At 58.8% G+C, this 18,398-nt stretch overlaps 1 protein-coding gene and 1 long non-coding RNA gene across 12 annotated transcripts in view; one reads left to right on the top strand and one right to left on the bottom strand.

Annotated features, from left to right (window-relative positions):
* Atp11a (ATPase, class VI, type 11A) overlaps positions 1–16,236 on the top strand; it is an 85,744-nt gene extending 69,508 nt beyond the window's left edge. For 2 of the 11 annotated variants that reach the window (XM_013515667.1, XM_013515626.1), the window contains exons 23-29: positions 195–254; positions 899–1,026; positions 2,584–2,719; positions 7,031–7,096; positions 7,667–7,770; positions 8,850–9,015; positions 12,423–16,236. In XM_013515667.1, the coding sequence (XP_013371121.1) occupies positions 195–254; positions 899–1,026; positions 2,584–2,719; positions 7,031–7,096; positions 7,667–7,770; positions 8,850–9,015; positions 12,423–12,647 (885 nt within the window). In that variant the 3' untranslated portion in view covers positions 12,648–16,236. Of the gene's footprint in view, positions 1–194; positions 255–898; positions 1,027–2,583; positions 2,720–7,030; positions 7,097–7,666; positions 7,771–8,849; positions 9,016–9,318; positions 9,600–10,460; positions 10,545–11,739 lie in introns of those variants that run through there. The other 9 variants (XR_001234555.1, XR_001234554.1, XM_013515641.1 and 6 more) reach the window with 9 other exon arrangements.
* LOC106148850 overlaps positions 13,767–18,398 on the bottom strand; it is an 8,694-nt gene continuing 4,062 nt past the window's right edge. Inside the window, exons 2-3 of the long non-coding RNA XR_001234562.1 lie at positions 17,355–17,508; positions 13,767–16,740 (exon numbers count right to left, since the gene is read on the bottom strand). This is a non-coding gene — a long non-coding RNA (uncharacterized LOC106148850). The remainder of the gene's footprint in view (positions 16,741–17,354; positions 17,509–18,398) is intronic.

Genomic DNA, 18,398 nt, shown 5'->3' with positions numbered 1-18,398 from the left:
GCCCCCTGTGCGTTGTCCCTGGTCACGGCCAGAGCGCAGACATCTCAGGAAGACTTTCCAAGCCTGTCCCCAATATTCTAGGGCGTATGGGGCCCACTGAGAGCCACCCCCGCGGCGGGGCAGCCGGGGTTGGTGGGGCGGCTCAGAGGCTGAGGGTGCGGGCCGTGCTGACTCGGTGCTGGCTTGTCTTTCAGAATGTCTGCTTCATTTTCCCCCAGTTTTTATACCAGTTCTTCTGTGGGTTTTCGCAACAGGTCAGTGCAACGCATGAGTAGACACAGCCTGGGCCCTGCTGTACCCAGGGGGAGGCTGTGCGGGGCGAGCCCTCCACGGGACATGGCGGGGGGGAGGCACTGGGTACTGGCCCCAGCTGCCCTGCGCGCTGAGGCCTGTGTTCCTGGATGCAGGTTCATGAGGGACAGGGCCTTGGGCGATCCGTGCTGGGCTCTGGCTCCACACCTGCATCCCCAGGGCCATGCTCACCGGGGCCTGATGGGTAGACATGCCAGATGCACACTGTGAGTGGGAGCAGGAGGGTCCTGGCACCTGCTGTTAAGTTAATCAGACGCCCTGTGTCACGCACTGCTCAGATGGGCACAGTGGCCAGCTGCTCTCATCTGCAGCAGCAGACCCAGCCAAACCCATGCCAGGAGGAGGGTGATGAGCAGTGCCGACCTCCCTGGGGTTTCCAGCAGTGGTTGGGTGGCTCAGAGGAGCTGTGACTAACCCTGATGCCCCTGAGGTCTCTGCTTACTCTGGTCCTTCTGTAGCTGGAGAGATGACTCCCGACGTACATGAGATGCATTGTACACGTGGGGTTCTCTGTATGTTGAGCGAGGACATTGGTGTCTGGGCTGCGGCAGTGATGGGTGATGCTCATGTGGCTTCTCCTCTGCAGACTTTGTACGATACCGCGTACCTGACCCTCTACAACATCAGCTTCACCTCCCTCCCCATCCTGCTCTACAGCCTGATGGAGCAGCACGTGGGCGTGGATATGCTCAAGCGGGACCCTTCCCTGTACAGGTGCGTGGTGTCCCTGTGCAGGTTCACACCACTGCAGCCTCGTGGGAGCCACAGGGCACAGGGCAGAGCAGAGCCAGGTCCCAAGGAACTCACATCAGATCTGGAAACGCACCCGGCCAGCCAGTTTGCTTGCATCCCCAGGGACTGACAGGGCTGCTTTGTCTCCACGAGTGCACTTCAGGGTTGGTGGGTGACTTAGGCTGCACTTGAAATGTGTGCTGCGCACCTTGTGCTGCCATGTGCTGCTGAGGATGAGGCTCTGTCTTGTGTGGCCCCAGCACCGTATAAGCTGAGGTGCCTTTAAGAGCCCAGAGTTCCATTCTGCTCTGAGTCCAGTGTCTCCGTGGTGTTCAGCTTTCCCGTCCCTGGGGAAACAGCTGGGGCCCACATCACAGGGTGAGAGATTTTTCTAGTTCACAGCTTCAGAGGGTCCAGTCCGTGGTCAGCTGTCCTCAAGCCAGAAATGACATGGTAGAGGGGCGTAGCGGAGGAGAGCTGCTCAGCTCAAAGCAGCCAGGAAGCAGAGAGAGTGAACGAACCAGAGAGGGAGCGAGGGGACAGGAACATGCCCTTCCAGCCCACCCAGGGGCCCATCTTCCCGCCCACAACAGCACGGGCAACCGTGAGCTCCTGGGTGGATCACTAGTCACTGTGAGCAGGCCCCCCACTGTGCAGCCACCGTCCAAAGCCCCCTCTCCAGACACAGGGCTTTCAGGGACGTTACAGATCTGAACCGTGACGTGCTCCTTTTTTGTCAGAGTGTCTGTCTTTTTTACTTCCTTTCTTCCTTTTTCTTTCTTTCTCTTTCTCTCTTTCTCCCTCTCTTAATAACAAGGAGCATGTTTTTCTATTTATAAGTACCCTCAGGACCTCTGCCAGGTGTGATGTTCCTGTGCATTGAGGTCTTTCCACTACACACTGACTTCCAGGCACCGTAGATACAAGTGTAGTTGTGGGGAAACCCGATCCTCGGCCACTCAGGCAGCCTGGATTCCTTGTGTGCACACGTGTATGTACTGCAGGCTGTCTGCCTGTGTACAGGTCAGGAGCTGGTGCTGTGCCGTTGCCCTCACTCCCCTGTGGGCCTTGCTGCCCTCACCCAGTGTGAGGCCCTTACCTGAGACCCGGCGGCCTAGAGCTGGGAGCACATGTGCCATCTTGGACAGTGTCCTGGGGTGGTGGCTGATCCTGGGGCTCGCAGGCCGGGCTTGCTGTGGGCTAGTGGCGAACCCAAACCACCAGGCTGTCCCGTTGGTGCATGCTGCACTGTGCTCTGTGTCACTGTCCTTCAGAAGGACGCGTGTGCCCTGGGCGGCTGCCGGGCACACTGTCACCATAGCGTCCACAGCGATCGAGAGACTGGTGTGCAGGAAAGGGCAGGCTGAAGCACCCTTGCTCTCGTTGCGGGAGACTACAGACGGGGTGATGGTTGCCCCACACCCAGGATGCCGCCCAGAGGCACTGTGCGGGCCCGGTCACTGCGGAGAGTGGGACGGTAGTGGACAGGGGGCCTGGCGCCAGTGTCACAGCAAGGTCCCCATCTTGGTCCTCACACAGGGACATCGCCAAGAACGCACTGCTCCGTTGGCGGGTGTTCATCTACTGGACGTTCCTGGGGCTGTTTGACGCCCTGGTCTTCTTCTTTGGTGCTTATTTCATGTTTGAAAACACAACTGTGACCAGCAATGGACAGGTGAGTATAGGGGGTGGTCTCTGGCCTGGCTGCCCGGGAGCCCTGAGCCCCGCGGTCCTCGTGTGAGACAGGGGCATGGCCTGCTAGGGAGAACGTGTGGCCAGTTAGGAGGACACACTGTGCTGTGTCCAACAGGACGTGTCTTGGCTGTGCAGGGCCAGGCGTGCACTGCACGCTGCGGGCCCTCAGCCCCAGGGGAAGGTCTTCCGGGCTATCTGTAACTGCCCCTCCATGAGCTGACTGCCTGCTGGTTTAGTTATCTCCCAGGGCGGTGCTTTCTGACTGGGGGCCAGGGTCGGAGGCAGCGTGCTGCAGGAGTTCCTGGGGTGCGCAGGTAGCTTTCCTTGGCTCCGAGGAGCTGTGCAGTTGTGGTGGGCGTGCCGCTGCGGTTGTTTGCACCCTTTCTGGGGTTTGTTTTATTCGTATCTCGCTTTTTTCTTTTTGCCACTCGCTTCCCTTCCCACTCTCAGATAATGACCACCAACTCACACATGGTAAGACAATCGTGAGTGTGTCCTCTCTGTGTTTTTGGAGTGCATTAGAAATAAAATATTTCTCGAAAATATTTTCCCACGTGACCTCCTCTGTGTGCTTTGTGGGTAGAGGTGCTGTCAGCTGCTCCTGCCCACATGGACAGTCGACTGCGTGTGTGACTCTCACGTCTCGTGGTGTCCCCTTCCTAGGCTCTGAGGCCCACAGGGAGCCAGGGCCGCTTACGCTGACTCCCCCTGATGATGGCAGAGTGAGCAGTGACACCAGGCCTGTGGGGACACGCTGTGGTGGCACACGAGCCCCCCGGGAGCGTGGGCATTGAGCATTGTCCCTGATGCTGAGCCGCTGCTTGAGGTGACCCCACTGGTGACCTCAGGGGTGCTCCTGAGCCACCTGCCCTCAGGGTAGCCTGTGACCAAACGCTTTGTCCCTATGTGACCCCACCCTCGGCTCCCCGTGTCGTCTTCCCCTGTCGTCCCTCTGCCTGCTGAGTCGGGGACAGAGGTCTTGCTGGTGTCCTCCTGGTGTAGCCTGACGCCTGTGCCTGCTTTCTCCTCACAAGAAGGTGCAGTTTTCACTGTAACAGTTGGTCCCGAGAATGGATTAACAGTCCTGGACTCTGCATTCTTAAAGAATCCGTTACTCGTCTCAGCTTTGCTGGAGCAATTTCTGGTGCTCAGGCCAAGATGCAGTGAAGTGGCCCTGTCCCTCAAGTGTGTGGGCCCCACGCCGATGTCCTCCGGCATCGCAGACATGCAGGCTCCATGTGCGCAGAGCTCCAGCTGTCACCCGGCACCCGTTTCCAAGCTCAGCATCGCGACCTGTGCAATCCTCTCCCTGGGACAGTGCTGGTCAGGGAGGTCCGAAAGGTTCAGGCGGGTCAGGCCTCTCGCCCAGGGCGAGGCTCACGCTGCCACCGCTGCCCACCGTACGCTGCCTGTGCTGCTGCTCAGAGCTGCAGGGGACAGTGACAGCGGCTCCCGGGAGTGCCCTGAAGGCTGGTCACAGAGGAAGACTGAGAGCAGCTCCCTGCTGCAGAAGGTGACCGACACCTTCACTCCAAGGACGTCCCGGCCGACCCCTCCGCAGCAGCGACTCTATCTCCCTGACCCGAGGGTGCACGTGTGGCTAGCCAGTGTTGCACTGCTGGCTGGTAGGTACATGGTGTGCCAGGCTCCCACATTCTCAGCTTGTGCTTCTGACCTGGGTCCTACAAGGCTCCTCAAGCCCCATGAGGCTGCATCCACCTGAGGAGGACGCTTTCCATGGCTCCGTGTCCCCTCTTGTCACCACACTCCTATTGCCAGCCACTTGAGGACAGACGTACGTTAGCCAAAGTGAGGGCAGGAAGAGTCCAGGACGGAGCCTCCAGGTCCAGGCAGTCTGGCTCAGCAGCTGGCATCACGGCCACCGAGACGCGAGCGAGCCTGCGTGAAGGTGTGGTACACGGCAGCTAGTGCCAGCTCACCGGCACGTGTGCAGGGTTGGGACCCCTGAGGCTGTTTTGTGTGTTTGGGATGTGGGTGTCCGTGTGCACCAGGGACTCAAGACAGGGTCTCGGGCGGCTCCTCAGAGGTTCCGCTGCGTCTGCGGAGCTCGGGAGCCCGTGGCACTGCTGTTCGTGGCCTCCTGGCCCTGCAGTCACAGCTGAGCCGCCCCGATGTTCCGCTCTGTGGAGGACTCAGGGCCTCCTACTGCGTGACAGTTGAGCCTGTGGCACCAGTGGGGGCAGGGAGGACCCCAAGACTGGCTGTTTTTGTAGGAGTGCAGTGGATCCCGTGCTATGTCGGATCATGGGCAGCTTCTTAAGGAAAGGTTCAGGATGGGGTATTTCTACGCAGACATCAAACACCCTATTTCTCCTGATGACACAAATGAGAAACCTTGACCACACTGCTGAGTAGCAGCGCTTCCTGGGTGAGCACGCAGGGCTGGGGACAGCTGCAGTGGGAGTCAGGAAGCACTCAAGGCACGGCTGGGCCATGCGGTCAGCGGTGGGCAAGGGGCGCAGAGGGGTTACACGGCCTCGACACAGCGTGTTTGCACACGGCACATTCGCAGGGGCTGGAGGGCTGGAGTGGTGGAGGGCGATACTGCCCCGTGGCCTCCACGGCCCCGAGATTGCCCGGGGTTGCTGGTTGGTTGGCTGAGAGTGAGGGTGTGCAGGCACGAGGCGGTCGGACCTTCAGTGAGGGGTGCCGTCGCGCCAGAGCCATCCTGAGGAGCTGGTGACAGGCATGTCCCTGGGAGTGGAGAAAGAGGGACCCCTGCAGCCCCAGGGGGAGGAGGCTGAAGTCTCAGGGACTCGCCCACCTCCTACTCAAGGTCCTGGTGGCATCATAGTGATAGTATAGGGACTGCTGGCTGCAGGTCAGGGGTCCCATCATAAACAAGTGAGGAGACCTGGGGGCTGAACAGAGTCGGCACCACACTGTCTGTCCCATGAGGGGCGCTCGCTGTGTGTAGGCAGGACCCGGTGGTCATCGCCTCCCAGGGCTCGCAACTCTGGATGCGGGAAGTTGCGCTTTGTCTGCCTGTGGAATGACAGTCGTGGCTCATGTCCTGCCGGAGTTGGGTCCAGGATGCTACATGCTGCCCCAGCAGCCTGTGTCTCCAGGTGCGTCTGCAGGTCACTGCTTAGGAAACCGAGGCCAGGTGGAGCATGTCGGCAAGCACCAAAACCTGTACCGCCACCCCAAAAAAGCGGAGTTTGGAGGAGAGAGCACTCTGACAAGGTCTTCTGAGCTTCTCACCTGCAGCACCGTGGACCTCGGGCCCAGATGGCTCCTTCTCAGGCCTGTCTGTGGGTTTAGCAGCTCAGCTGCCACCTCTGCCTCAGAGCGACGGCGGGAAATGTCTCCAGACACAGCTGTATCCCACAGGCAGAAGCACCGGTCAAGGAGCCCGGTGCACAGAGTGCAATGCTGTGTGGCCCGACTTGCCCAAGCAGAAGGAAGAAGGGGGTCTGACCTCCAGGACGACGCCAAGAAGGGAAGGAGCCAGCTCTGCCTACATGACCCCAAGAGGTTCCCAGCCATCAGAGTTGACTCCTGAGAGGCCGTGCTCACCCCACTGCACACACAGAACCGAGGACCACGCACTCGCCTCCACAGCCCCGAGCTGTAGTGACAGGCATATATATGTGTATGAACATGGACCACAGGGAAAGCCAGGAGCTTTCCAGCTCGTTGGTTCTGTCAGGTAAAGCTTGGGTTTTATTTTGGAGAGCTGCTACAAACCATCTCTTGGAGGCTCAGTCCAGACCCTGCAGACTTGGCGGGCGGCACATCCCCAGGGACACTGAGTGGAGGGGTCCTGGAAAGGTGTCCTCTGCAGGCTTTGGCCCTGTCTGCGCCTCCTGCCATCCCAGTTCCTCTTGGTCCCCTCCCTCGATTGTTACGTCTTTGGCTCTGGCTGCCTGAGGCGTGGCCTTTGTCAACTGTCACACCTGTCCCCTGCGTCTCCCTCCTGATGCTGTCCCCTTCCATGTCCTACGGTTTGTCCAGCCATGGGCTGTCCAGTGTGGCGGTGGGCAGCTGGTCAGCAGGAAGCACTTCGGCAGGTCCTAGGTGTGCGTTGTGTGTGTTCAGCCCAGTCGTGCGGTGCTCTCTGTGTGCTCGGCCGAATGTGAGGACCCGCACGTGCTCAGCATCCCAGGGCCTGAGCCAGCCGCTGAGCTCCATGTCGGACTCTGTGAGGAGCGCAGTCCCAGGCCTTCAGGCTGAGGGCACAGCAGGGGTGGCGGGTCTGCTGCAGGCTCGAGCTGGGTGTGACAGGAGCCATGCATGGACAGGGGGTCACTTGGGCTCTCACCTACAGATGTTTGGGAACTGGACCTTTGGGACGCTGGTGTTCACTGTGATGGTGTTCACGGTCACACTGAAGGTGAGTGGTGGTCGCGGTGCACCCTGCTGCCTGGGGCACGGGGACCCCAACTGTCGGGACCACCAGGCAGCCCTCGGGCCTCCACCTGGCATTAACGCAGGAAGGGCAGGGTCCCAGCAAACCTGGGCCATGCAGCCCTTGGGCTTCTGGGATTCCAGAGTGAAGGGACAAGCCTGTTCTCCATGGGAGGATTCTGACGAGGATTCTTCCAAATAGCAAGCAGCCCCATGCCCTGTGTAATAGAGCAGTTTAGACAAATGAATGTGTGGGAGATTGAACGCGGAAAGCCAGGTAGACCCGTGTAAACGGCGTCATGGAAGTCCCCTAACCCACCCAGCTTCCTCAGTGGAGACGCACCGGCTCTGGGAAGCGCTTCTCGGTAGCCTCCCCGGGACCTCTGGGTCCTGCTCCCTGCCCCTCCTCCTGGTGCCGTGTTTGTTCCCTGCTGGGAGCCCAGGGTTTGGGTGGTTCACTGGGGACATCTTGTGCAGCCATTCCATTTTGGCTGGGTTCTCTTTTCGCCCTGTGCTGCTGAGGTACCTGGCTGCCCACTGCCCCCTCTCCCCACAGCTCGCGCTGGACACGCACTATTGGACGTGGATAAACCACTTTGTCATCTGGGGGTCGCTGCTCTTCTATGTCATCTTCTCCCTGCTCTGGGGAGGAATCATCTGGTGAGGCTCTGGGAGCCGTGATGTGGTTCCCATCGTCTGTGCTGGGTCCAGGCAGGTTCCTGTGTGCCCCGTGTGCCACCCCGGGTGTCTCTGTGCTGTAGCACCGCGCCTGAGATGAGGGTGTACAGCGAAGTTCATTGACCAGCTCTGGGCCTTGGAGGCCTCCAGTCCACAGGCACCAGCACTGCTCTGCGTCTGCAGGGGCCCAGCTGGCCGTGACGTGGCAGGGGCACCACAGACAGGACAGAGGAACCACTAACTCCAGTCCCCTCCTCTCCTCAGGAGCCAGCCAGGCCAGGGTCAGCACAGCACGAGGCCCCCAGCTTCCAGGGCCTTCATGCCATGAGTCCTAGACACCTGCTTTGGTGCTGAGTTCCGCCTTCCCTTCTAGTTTTGTCTTAGTCTCCATCCTTACTGGGACACAACACTGACACCCACAGCGTAAGGAAGAGGTCTGTTTTGGCTCATGTTTCAGTCTCCCATGGGCCAGCTCCAAGGCGGGAACGCAGGGCAGACGGGCCTGGTGTAAGAGCGCTGCTCAGGGCATGGTGCACAGGAAGCAGAGAGAAGGAAGGAGCCGGGAGGGGGATTGGCCCTCCGTGCCCCAGGGACCGCCTCCTCCCAGCAGGGCCCACCTCCACGAGAGAGAGAGAGAGAGAGAGAGAGAGAGAGAGAGAGACACACACACACACACACACACACACACACACACCCACCCAGGCCCCACTTCCTCCCATCAGGCCCTGCCGTAGCAAGTCAGCTCTGAGCCCAGGTCCTAGTCACCTCCCACAAGCCCCACCTGTGAGTGCAGGAGGCCCTGGGGACATCTAGACAGACCAGAACAAGCTCCCAGCAGCCTCCAGGCTGAGATGGGAGCTACCACCCAGTCCTATTCTGCTGCTTTTGCCACTTCAAACTGAATTCCGGGCTCCGGCTTCCCTTGAGGCTGACATCACAGACGTCCTCCCTGCCCCCAGCACCCTCCAGCTCCCACCCGTTCCCCAGTGTGCGCTCGAGCCCTGTGACAGGCAGCGGCGTGCGTGGGCACGGTGAGGTCTGACGCTGGCTCCCTCGGGCAGGCCCTTCCTCAGCTACCAGAGGATGTACTACGTGTTCCTGCACATGCTGTCCTGCGGGCCTGCCTGGCTCGGCATCATCCTGCTCATCACCGTCAGCCTCCTCCCCGACGTCCTCAAGAAAGTCCTGTGCCGGCAGCTGTGGCCAACGGCGACGGAGAGAACCCAGGTACGGAGCCACCAAGGGCCGGGGGCTGGGTGGCCAGACGTGGGGCTGGGGGCGGGAGCCGGGACGGCACAGCCGATTGGCTTTTGCACAAATGGAAGAAACCCAAGGTAATGCAGGAGTCTCAGTGATGCATGACTTTAAACACTGAATTAAGGCCGATGTCTTAAAGAGGAGGAATGTGGGTGTATAATCTGATACTTAGAGTAACAGCTGAGTTGAGAAAAAGGCTAGGAACAGAGATTAACACAGGATAAATTACTTTCTGTCATTCCATAAGACATTTGAATTAATCCCTACTTTTAGGGTTGAGTTGGCTCCTTTTGGAAGGTGAATTTGGCCCAGAGCAGTAGCATGCAAGAGCAGCCGGGTGGTGCTGGTGCTCCCCGGGACAGGAGCAGGAATCGGCCCGATGAGGAGGCGTGAAATTGTCTCTCTGGGAGCGCCTAAAACACAGATTTCCATATGCATGGTGGCACACACCTATAATCCCCACTCTCAGGATAAGGCAGGAGGATACCAGTGCCAAGGCAGTGAGGGCTACATGGCAAGAGTCTGCCTCTAAATAAATAAATAAATAAGTAAAACAGCTCTCCTGTTTCCCTTCAGGGAGGTTCTAATCTTGGCAAGGCAGGCCCAGGACGGAGACAGGAGAGCAGAGGCCACAACAGCTTCTGTGGGTGCAGGGGGCATGGGGAGGGGAACTGTATCCCCGGGGTTCCAGTGGGCAGTTCGGGGTGGACACGGACAGAACCTGGAGACTGGCCAGGCCACCCGGGAGGTTCCACAGGAGCCTGGCGTGTGAGCCCACAGGGGCCCGCGTGGTCTGACGTGCGGACTGGGCCGCCAACTCTGACCTCGCTGATTTAAGCTCCAGAGGCAGACTCGGGACTGGGACCTCACCGGGGCTTTAGGGTAGTGGCTTTGCCGTGCACAGTTCCACAGGGACACAGTATGCACACGTTGGTGATCCACCCCATGCTCAGGGACACTGAGGCAGGAAGGCACTCATGTGGGCCCAGGTTCTAACAGCAGCCTCTTCCCAGAACCTCTCCTCAGAGGTAGTGTCCTGGGACCTCCCACCCGCCTCAGGGGATGGCCCTGCTGCTGCTGGCAACTTCTGAGGCTCCAGGGAGGTGGCGCCTGTACTTCCAGCCTGCCCGTAGCCAGGAGCAGAAGGCAGAGGAAGAGACGGGGTGTGGACAGAAGAGGGAGAGGCCATGGCCGGTGGGGGGGTGGCAGTGGTCGTGGCCTCGCGTGGTGTCTGTTGTGTCTGTCGCCCACCCTGGCGGCAGCCTGCGTATGTGTGTGTGCCGGGATGCGTCCACATAACCAACTTACCTCTCTTGTCTCTCTTCCCTCCCTGTCGTCCTGTCTTCCGCCTGCTTTGCCTAAATAACCACTACTTGTGTCCATGCTCCTCGCGGCTCCGGACGCGGGACGGGCAGGCTAGGAACCAGTGCCTTTCCGTTGAGCAGCCCACCGTCTTTATGCTTTCCCAGACCTCCAGCGGTCTGAGTTTCTGACCACAGGTGACTTACTCCGCCTTCTCGAATGTGTGGGAGGATGGCGTGGGTGCACGCAGGATGGCCGCCTCCGTGGGCTTCCCGGTGCCTTCCACCGCCAGCCACGTCGGAACTTGGTGACAACACGCAGCTCGGGAAGGGCAGCCAGCCTGGGCTTCTTTAACGATAACCCATCCTGCATATCTTCTAAGTAACAAGATAGTGCATTTTTCAAAGCCAGTCATTAACAGCCACCCAAGCTTTGTAGTTAGGTGCCATCAGAGCTGCTTAGAACAAACTCACGATTCCAGCTCCCTGTCTGCACCCTGAGAGCAGCTGGCAGGAAGTCACCAGGGGCGAGGGGCACAGGGACAGGCTCAGGCTGCTCCTGGCACTGGTCAGATCATAGGAGCTCCGGTTCAGAGCAACATTCCAGGCCTTGGCGCAGCTTCTGTGAGCCAAGTGGCTGCTGAGTGTGTGCAGGAGGTAGGCTCTTCAAGCCCCAGGAGGGGCTGCTGCAAGCTGTCCCCTCAGCCCCTGGCCGGACCACAGGCGTCCACACCTGCCACAGAGGCCCTGCTGTTGCACGCACCTGGCACGCACAGGTGAATGCTCTGCTCTGCAAAACTTTGGAGGAATAAACATTCCGGTGGCCCATGGTGGGGCAGATCGGACCTGGAAGAGATGAGGGTCCTTCCTACCTGTCCCTGTCTGAAGGAGAAAGTCCCAGACACCAGGCATGTATGTGTCATAGACATGGCTCGTGTATGATACATACATGTGCATGCAGCCCTGTCTCTGCCTGCATACTGACATGCTGTCCCTGTCCCCGCTGAAGGGGGACAGCTCCATCTCTGGCTCACATCCCTCTACCTAGACATTCACCTGGTCTCTGCCGATCTGTAACCCTCCAGCCTCTGCCTGCCACTGGGGAGAGCCCAGTGAGACTGGAACCACGTGCGGAGCCCTCGAGGCAAATGCAGGGGCTGAGATGCCCCGTCCGCCAGGCACAGATGGCCAGCTGCTGCCCCCTGGCCCTGCCAAGGACATGGGCACACAGGAGTGTGTGTGAGTGTGGCAGGCCACAGGGCTGTGGTCGGCTGCTGCATGGTCAGAGCCTGTCAGGGCCCTCCAGCTGAGGGACACGGACTGTCGCCGTCCCGGCCTGCCCGGCCCCGGCCTCCCGTGTCCACACATCTCAGTGTCTCCCTCGCCCTTGCAGAGGCACGCTCAGCACAAAGCACTGGCTGACTCCACGCCGAGCCGCGACGGGCCCCTGCTGAAGGACCTCTTGCCCCAGCCGAGGCGCTGCTAGCGCTGCGCTAGGTAACGTGCAGCCGCTGCCTGCGGGCATGGCTGGTGTGCTGTGACTCCTTTGCACTCTTTTTCCTCCAAAGTTTTGCTGTGCTGTGCCAGTTTTGGTAACAGAGGTTCACTGTGCAAAAAGAGCACCCCTTGCAGCACGCGTGTGCATGTGCTTCCCAGGTAAGTGCCTGCAGGGGAGCCTGCAGGGGGACTGAGACGCAGGGAGCGCACCGCGCCCACACACACCACGCACACAGCAGCTCCCTCGCCCCTTCAGCCAAGAGCCAGTCAGGCGAGCCCTATGCTGAAACTCAGAGGAGTGTTGTGTGCACCCTGGACCTGTGTTGTCCGTGGTTGACACCAGCCATGTGGCTGGCCCTGTGTGCACCAGGCCCGCTCCTTTCACTGCCCTCCCTGTTCATGCCAGGCCTTGGGTACCAGAGCTCTGTGCCTAAATGTGGAGACGCTGCCTCCGTCGCCAGTCCAGGGCAAACCTGTCCCTCAGTGGCGTGGGGACAGCAACTCCGCAGGGGTGACACAGGGCAGTGGTGTGTGCTCCTGAGGAGGCCTGCGCCCTGAGTGTATTCTCTCGTCTCCCAGCAGAACATGCAGCGTCCAGATGGCAGTCCAGAGCTCGCCCCGCCTGCCTCTCTGCAGAGCCCAGGTGCTCTTTGCCCTAGGCCTGCAGCCGCCCTGCACAGTGCCACGTCCAGGAAGGTGCCGCGTGTGCTCTGGAGGAGTGAAGAGTACACCGTGCTTTTGCCAGCCAGGGCCTCGCCTGTCACTGTCGCAGTCCCCGAGTCCTGGCGGGACACACCCACATGATGGACAGGCAGACAGATGGACAGAGGTTACCCGGGGCAGCCTGGGGCGTGTGTGCGGGTGCCTGCCCCGTCTGCGAGGATGGGGCACCCTGCGATTGTCTCCGCCAGCCCTACTGGGCTCTGGTACAGGACCTTCTTTCTGCCGGGCCCGTCCAAGTGCCCACCTGCCTGTCCTCCATGTCTGTTGTGACTGCACAGAAAAACCCGTCCCTGGCCACAGGGCCAGTGGCTGCCCAGTGGCCGTGCCACCCATGGACCACCTCGAGGACTGCCATGCCCTGCTCATGGCGCCCCCTCTGCACCTCCCTCCTGCAAAACTGCCACAGTGCGATCTGGGAAGCGAGCACCTCAGACCCTCGACTGCATCCACCCCCGGCCTGCAGCCTCGCTCTGCCCACGTGCGCTGTCCCCTTTGGGGAGCCTCTGGTCTGCTGAGGAGAGGCTGCCCTTATATGCTGGAGCTTTGGAGGGTTCGGGTCCCTTCTTATGTCACGGGCTGCCCTGTAGAGGGGACTGTGTCCACTGTGGGCGGGGCTCACTGTTGGCCAGGCCTCTGCAGTATTCGGAGCGGATGTCAGCTCATCTGCCTGGGAAGTGTTCGTTCGTCGGGTGCTAGGGCAGTGTGAGGCACTGGAGCAGGTCTTTGTCTGTAGTCAGCTCCGTCCCCTCTAAGAGGTGGTCCGTCCCCTGGGGCCCATCTCAGGCTGACGTGGGCCCCAGTGCCACGTCAGTTTGCAACTCAGCCACCTCCGTGTGAACCCCCTGCAGGCTGCATCTTTCTGGGCCTCTCCGGCTTAGGGTTTGTCCAGGTCTTCTCTGAGGTAGACAGGCCATCAGAGGCTGCTGTACTGTGACGTCCTCCCGACTTTCACCCCTGGTCTCTATTCCCAGAGGGATCTACATGCCGTAGCCTTAATGGTCCCAGTGTAGGGAAGACATTTCAGCTCGAGGTTCCAGCCTCAGCCAGGAGCACAAGGTTCTGCAGAAAAGCCTCCACCAGCAGCCAGAGAAGCCAGCGCTGAGCTGCTGTCACGGGCTAGGGTGGGTGGCCAGGCCAGGGGTGTGGTGCACTCCCCAGGGTGGTGTTGGAGAGCGGATCGCTGAGAGACGCAACTTTTGCATCTGGCTTTGTCAAGCCGTGTTGTCACCCCAACCTGGGGCTCGATCAGGGGCCCAGGTGGCAGCACAGCAGTTGGGGCGAGTGGGGAGAGTGAGCACAGGACGGACGGGGTTACGTTTGGCTGGGAAGAGACGGGCGGAGGGCGCCTCTCCTTCCAGGCCTCCTCTGTTCCCACTCGTCCCTCCGAGCCACCCGCCTGGCCACTGGCCCACAGTGCCATCCCTGTCCACGTGGGCGCCTGCCCCGCCCGGTCCACGCTGACCTGCAGACAACGATGTGCATTTCTAAAGCCCTTTTTAAGGACCCAAAGTGGGTACAAATGTAAAACCTGTGGGGGGACAGATTCTCTGTATGTTTAGTTAACAAATTATTTGTAATGTATTTTTTTAGAAATCTTACAATTGCCTTTGCACTGAAGTATTTTCATAGCTGTTTCTATCTCTTTTATCCATTTATTTGCTAACATATCATCTAATTTTTAAAGTATGTTTTTAAAGCTTTCATTTTTTAAGTTTATGAAATTTCGGCCACTTTGCATTTAAATTCCGGGCAGAAGTTGGCTGACGGCTGACGAATGTGGATCTTCAGGTGTCATTTTCTTCTCCACGCCTCCTCATCCCTGGGCGTCCGTGGCAGTGATGCGTCGGAGCGGACAGTAAAAGCACAATGGTTTGCTCCGCTCCTCGGCAGTGTTACCTGCTCTTCATTCTTGCTTTCATTTCCATCCTCAGCCTTAATACTCCCTAGAGCAAGGGTCCCACGCAACCGCCCCGCCTGCGTGGGGCACCCCCTCCACCCCAGCTCTGGTCTTCACACGAAGGCACCAGAGCTCTCACATGCACCGTGTCGTTGCCCAGGATTTATTAAACGTGTGTGCCTAGTCGTTGAAACAGGCGAAGGGCACAAGATAGAAATCAGGAAAAGAAGAACCCCGGAGTGAGGACCTTTCAGACAAGGGTAAATGCGCTCCTCTGCCTCAGGGTGGCTCCTGTGTGCTTGCCTTAAACTAACTTCACAGCAAGTGATGTGGACCTGAAGCATTTTCCTAGGTTTGAAAAGCTCATTTGCTGCTGCACATGTTCATCGCTGGTCAGCTCGCGGCTCCCGACGCTGCTCAGGTCACGCGGCTCCTGGCTCGCACCGTCTGCTCGCTCCTACCAGTGTCCTGGCCGTGTGTGTCTGCTCCTTGTTCACGCACAGCCCCTGTGTGCAAGCTTGCATGCACCTGTGCGCACACACCCACAAACACACGTGCTCCCCCACATCCCACACACCCGCCTCCTTCCTCAAGCCCCTGTGTGAAGCTCTGGCCAAGCTGGGCCCATCAGGCCCCTGGACGACACAGGCGCGCGCACATATGCACCCGCATCCTGCGAAGGAGGTGTGGCCACACTGGCACGAGGGCCCTGAACAAAACCACGGAACCGTGACCGAGCACCCCTGCCCAGGGAATCCAGTGCCCCAGGCAGAAGCGCCTTCTCCCCAGGTCTGCACCAAGCCATGCGACAGCCAGGAAGTGACAGCCAGGAAACGGGCAGACTCACGCTACCCAGCCCTGAGCGCAGCCAACCGAGGCCACCCCAGCGGCCTGGACCAGGCAGGGCAGCACAGGTGACAAGAGGAAGACAGGCCGTGTGTTGACAGATTCCTTCCATCAGCCCCGGGTCCTGCGCAGTCACCAGCCTGGGCCTTGGAATGCCAAGCTCATGCGACCACAGTGACTGGCATCGAACTCACACAACCACTTTTATTTCACCGTAATATTATTTATTGACAGCACAGTATAACAGTGGGTCCTTGCATTCTACATTTCCTTTGGAAGTTACTGTAATTTTAAAAACCAGAAAAAATACCAGTTGGCGAATGCAATCTTTTTATTTATTTATTTTTTTAGCTAGAGGGTAAGTGAACAGGAATGAGAATCATTGATAGTGTGTCTGTAAACAAAGCTTTAATGAAGATGTGTTGGAAGTATTATGAAAGTATGATTCTACTTTTGCAGAAAAAATCTAAAGATAATTTATATAGCTTTATTTTTTACCTTATCAAGATACACAGAATTTTAATATGCATATATCATCCCTGACTTAAAATTATGTGTGTCTGCATTACCACTTAAAATGTCCATTCATTATGTAATGTAATCAGAGAGCCTTCGAAAATGTATTTTACATGATTGGTATCTAGTTGTCACCATCATAAACACTGAAGTTTATTTTTAAATTATTAAACAGAGTAGGTGCATTTAGCATAAATCATTCTCCAACAGTGATGATTCATTAACCGGCTTTAAGACATTAAATTGTGAATTAAACCAAATCAAACATTTCTGAAAAATTTATTTTGTATGCTACATTTTTAACTTTTATTTGTGTAGATAAGGACAACTTGGTAACCATAGTGATACCAGACTTTTCTGTGGGTTAAGCAGGACACTTGCATCTGCTTACAATAAAGACACAAAACCTGACTGCGCGCCTTTTAAATGCGTAAGGTCACCTAAGTTTTGCTTGTGCTTTCTGCTAAGCATAGAGAGCTGTCTGGTCTGGAGTGGGATTGGAGAGGATTTTCAGAGGTCAGACCCCTGAGTTCACTGGCTATGGGGGAGTGGGAACCCCAGCCCCAGCCACCCTTTGAGCAGTGCACTCCGACACTCAGCCATTCGCCCCGTCAGGCCGTCATCCCCCTCCAGTGGCCGCTGCCTTGTGCATCTCCGTCTCGGGCATGGGGCCTGGCCCCCGCCCTAGGGCTGCAGTCTTCAGCCTGTTCAGAACGTGGCACATGGCGGGAGGTGAGCATGGCCGAGGAGCTCAGTGTCCTGTGTCTCCAACCGCTGCGTCACTGGCCTCTACACTGAGCTCCGCCTCCTGCCAGGTCAGCAGGAGTCCCGTGGAGCCAGGGGAGCACAGCACACACCAGGGAGCAACGCCGCGGCTCCTCGAAGAATCTAGGGGTGGTGTCCCCATCATCACTCCTAGAGAAACCAGTCTGCCTTAGTTCCCTTTCTCATTTCTGAGACAATGAAGAAGGAAAGGGCTGGCTCCAAGGCAGGGTGGCACCACAGAGGAGAGCAGTTAATGGGGGTGGGAGACCGCAAAAGCAACGAGACTTAACCACACCTTTTGCCCTTCTCACACCCTGTATAGGCGGCTGGGATGCGGGTGGTTCCAGCCAATCAGTGCACAGTATTCACACACCCTTGATCCCAGCGTCACACACTAATCCAGAAACTCTGAAAAAGCCCCACCCAGGACCGCGTGAGGCTTCGGGGGTGGGCATCTAGACACAGCCATCACAGATCCCCGGTGCCTGAAGACTGGGGACAGCTGGTGGGAGCAGGAGGATGGGCTTGCAGGAGCCGGGCAGAGGCGGCCCCCATGCAGCGTGACCTGAGCCAGGGCTCCTGCTGTCTGGCAAGAGGGAGAGAGAGAGGGAGCCCAGCCCCGTGGCAGACGCTGTCCTCCCTCCCACCCAGCGGGCACCTCAGGGACTGAGCCAGAGCTGGCCTCCCCCACGGGCTGTCCTGCCAAGGCCAAGATATTTTGTAACTCAAAACTATAGATGAAAACCAGGTGAGGTGGTACGCACCTGTAATCTCTGCATGCTGGGAGGCTAAGGCAGGAGGATCGAAATTTCAAGCCCAGCTTGGGGAACTCAGGGACTCGGTGAGATCGCATCTCAGAATACAAAGGTAAGGGTCTGGAGATGCAGCTCAGCCTGAGGCCCTAGGTTCAATGCAATGCTGCAAAAAAAGAGCAGAGAAGCTACAGATGCCAGTATGGGAAGCAACTCATCACGCTTGGTGGCTGGCAGAGGGGACCTGCTTCAGGGCAGAGGCCGCACAGGCTGCCCAGGGCAGCACCAAGTTTCAGGGGTGCTGGCTGGGGTCAGGGGGCCACAGGCTGCCCCGGTGCCCGGCCAGGGTCCTGCCTCTTCCACCCAGCTCCAAACTGCCCAGCCTGTTTCCTAGGACATGACCACAGAGCCACTGACCATACCTGCACAGGGGTCCTGGGGTGCAGGAGCTCTCACTCCCGCTCCTGGCCTGGGGGGCTCAGAGGCCACTGAGCTTGACGAGGCAGGGACAGGGTGGGGGCTGTGGAGCCCTTCACCACCCACTTGCCTTCAGGACTGCCCGCTCCTCGGGGTACAGGCCCTAGGGGACCCTACACGCTGCTGTTATGATGGCAGGGCTTTTCCATGGGGGGTCAGTGCTGTGGGGCGTGCTGGAGCTGAGGTCCCCTCTGTGCACTCCTAGGGCCGCTCAGAGCCCTCCTCCAGGCCACCCTCCAGCCTGAGCTCAGGCAGCATGGCCAGCATCAAGGCCCCAGAGATGGTCCTCAGTGAGGCCTTTGCTCCTTCTCCCCCAGGGTGGCCAGGCCTCCATCACCCCCACAAAAGGACCACCCATCATGCAGGGACCGGTCCTGCCCGGCAGACCCCACAACGGCTCCTCAGAGTTTCCTTCCTGTGCTGCCTCCTCCCTCTGCCCTCCTGCAACTGTGAGGTTGCCCAGGGTGCTGTGACCTGCTGTGTGGGGACCGCACCCAGGAGCCACCCAGAGCCACAGCAAATCCACCTGGCTATGATGAGCCTGACACCCTCTCCTCCTGGGCCCCACGTGCCACAGGC

The sequence above is a fragment of the Chinchilla lanigera genome, unplaced genomic scaffold (genome assembly GCF_000276665.1).
Source record: "Chinchilla lanigera isolate Chin_1 unplaced genomic scaffold, ChiLan1.0 scaffold00003, whole genome shotgun sequence".
Classification (NCBI taxonomy): domain Eukaryota; kingdom Metazoa; phylum Chordata; class Mammalia; order Rodentia; family Chinchillidae; genus Chinchilla; species Chinchilla lanigera.
The sequence above is the reverse complement of the archived record's forward strand: the minus strand, read 5'-3'. Positions and strand labels throughout refer to the sequence as shown.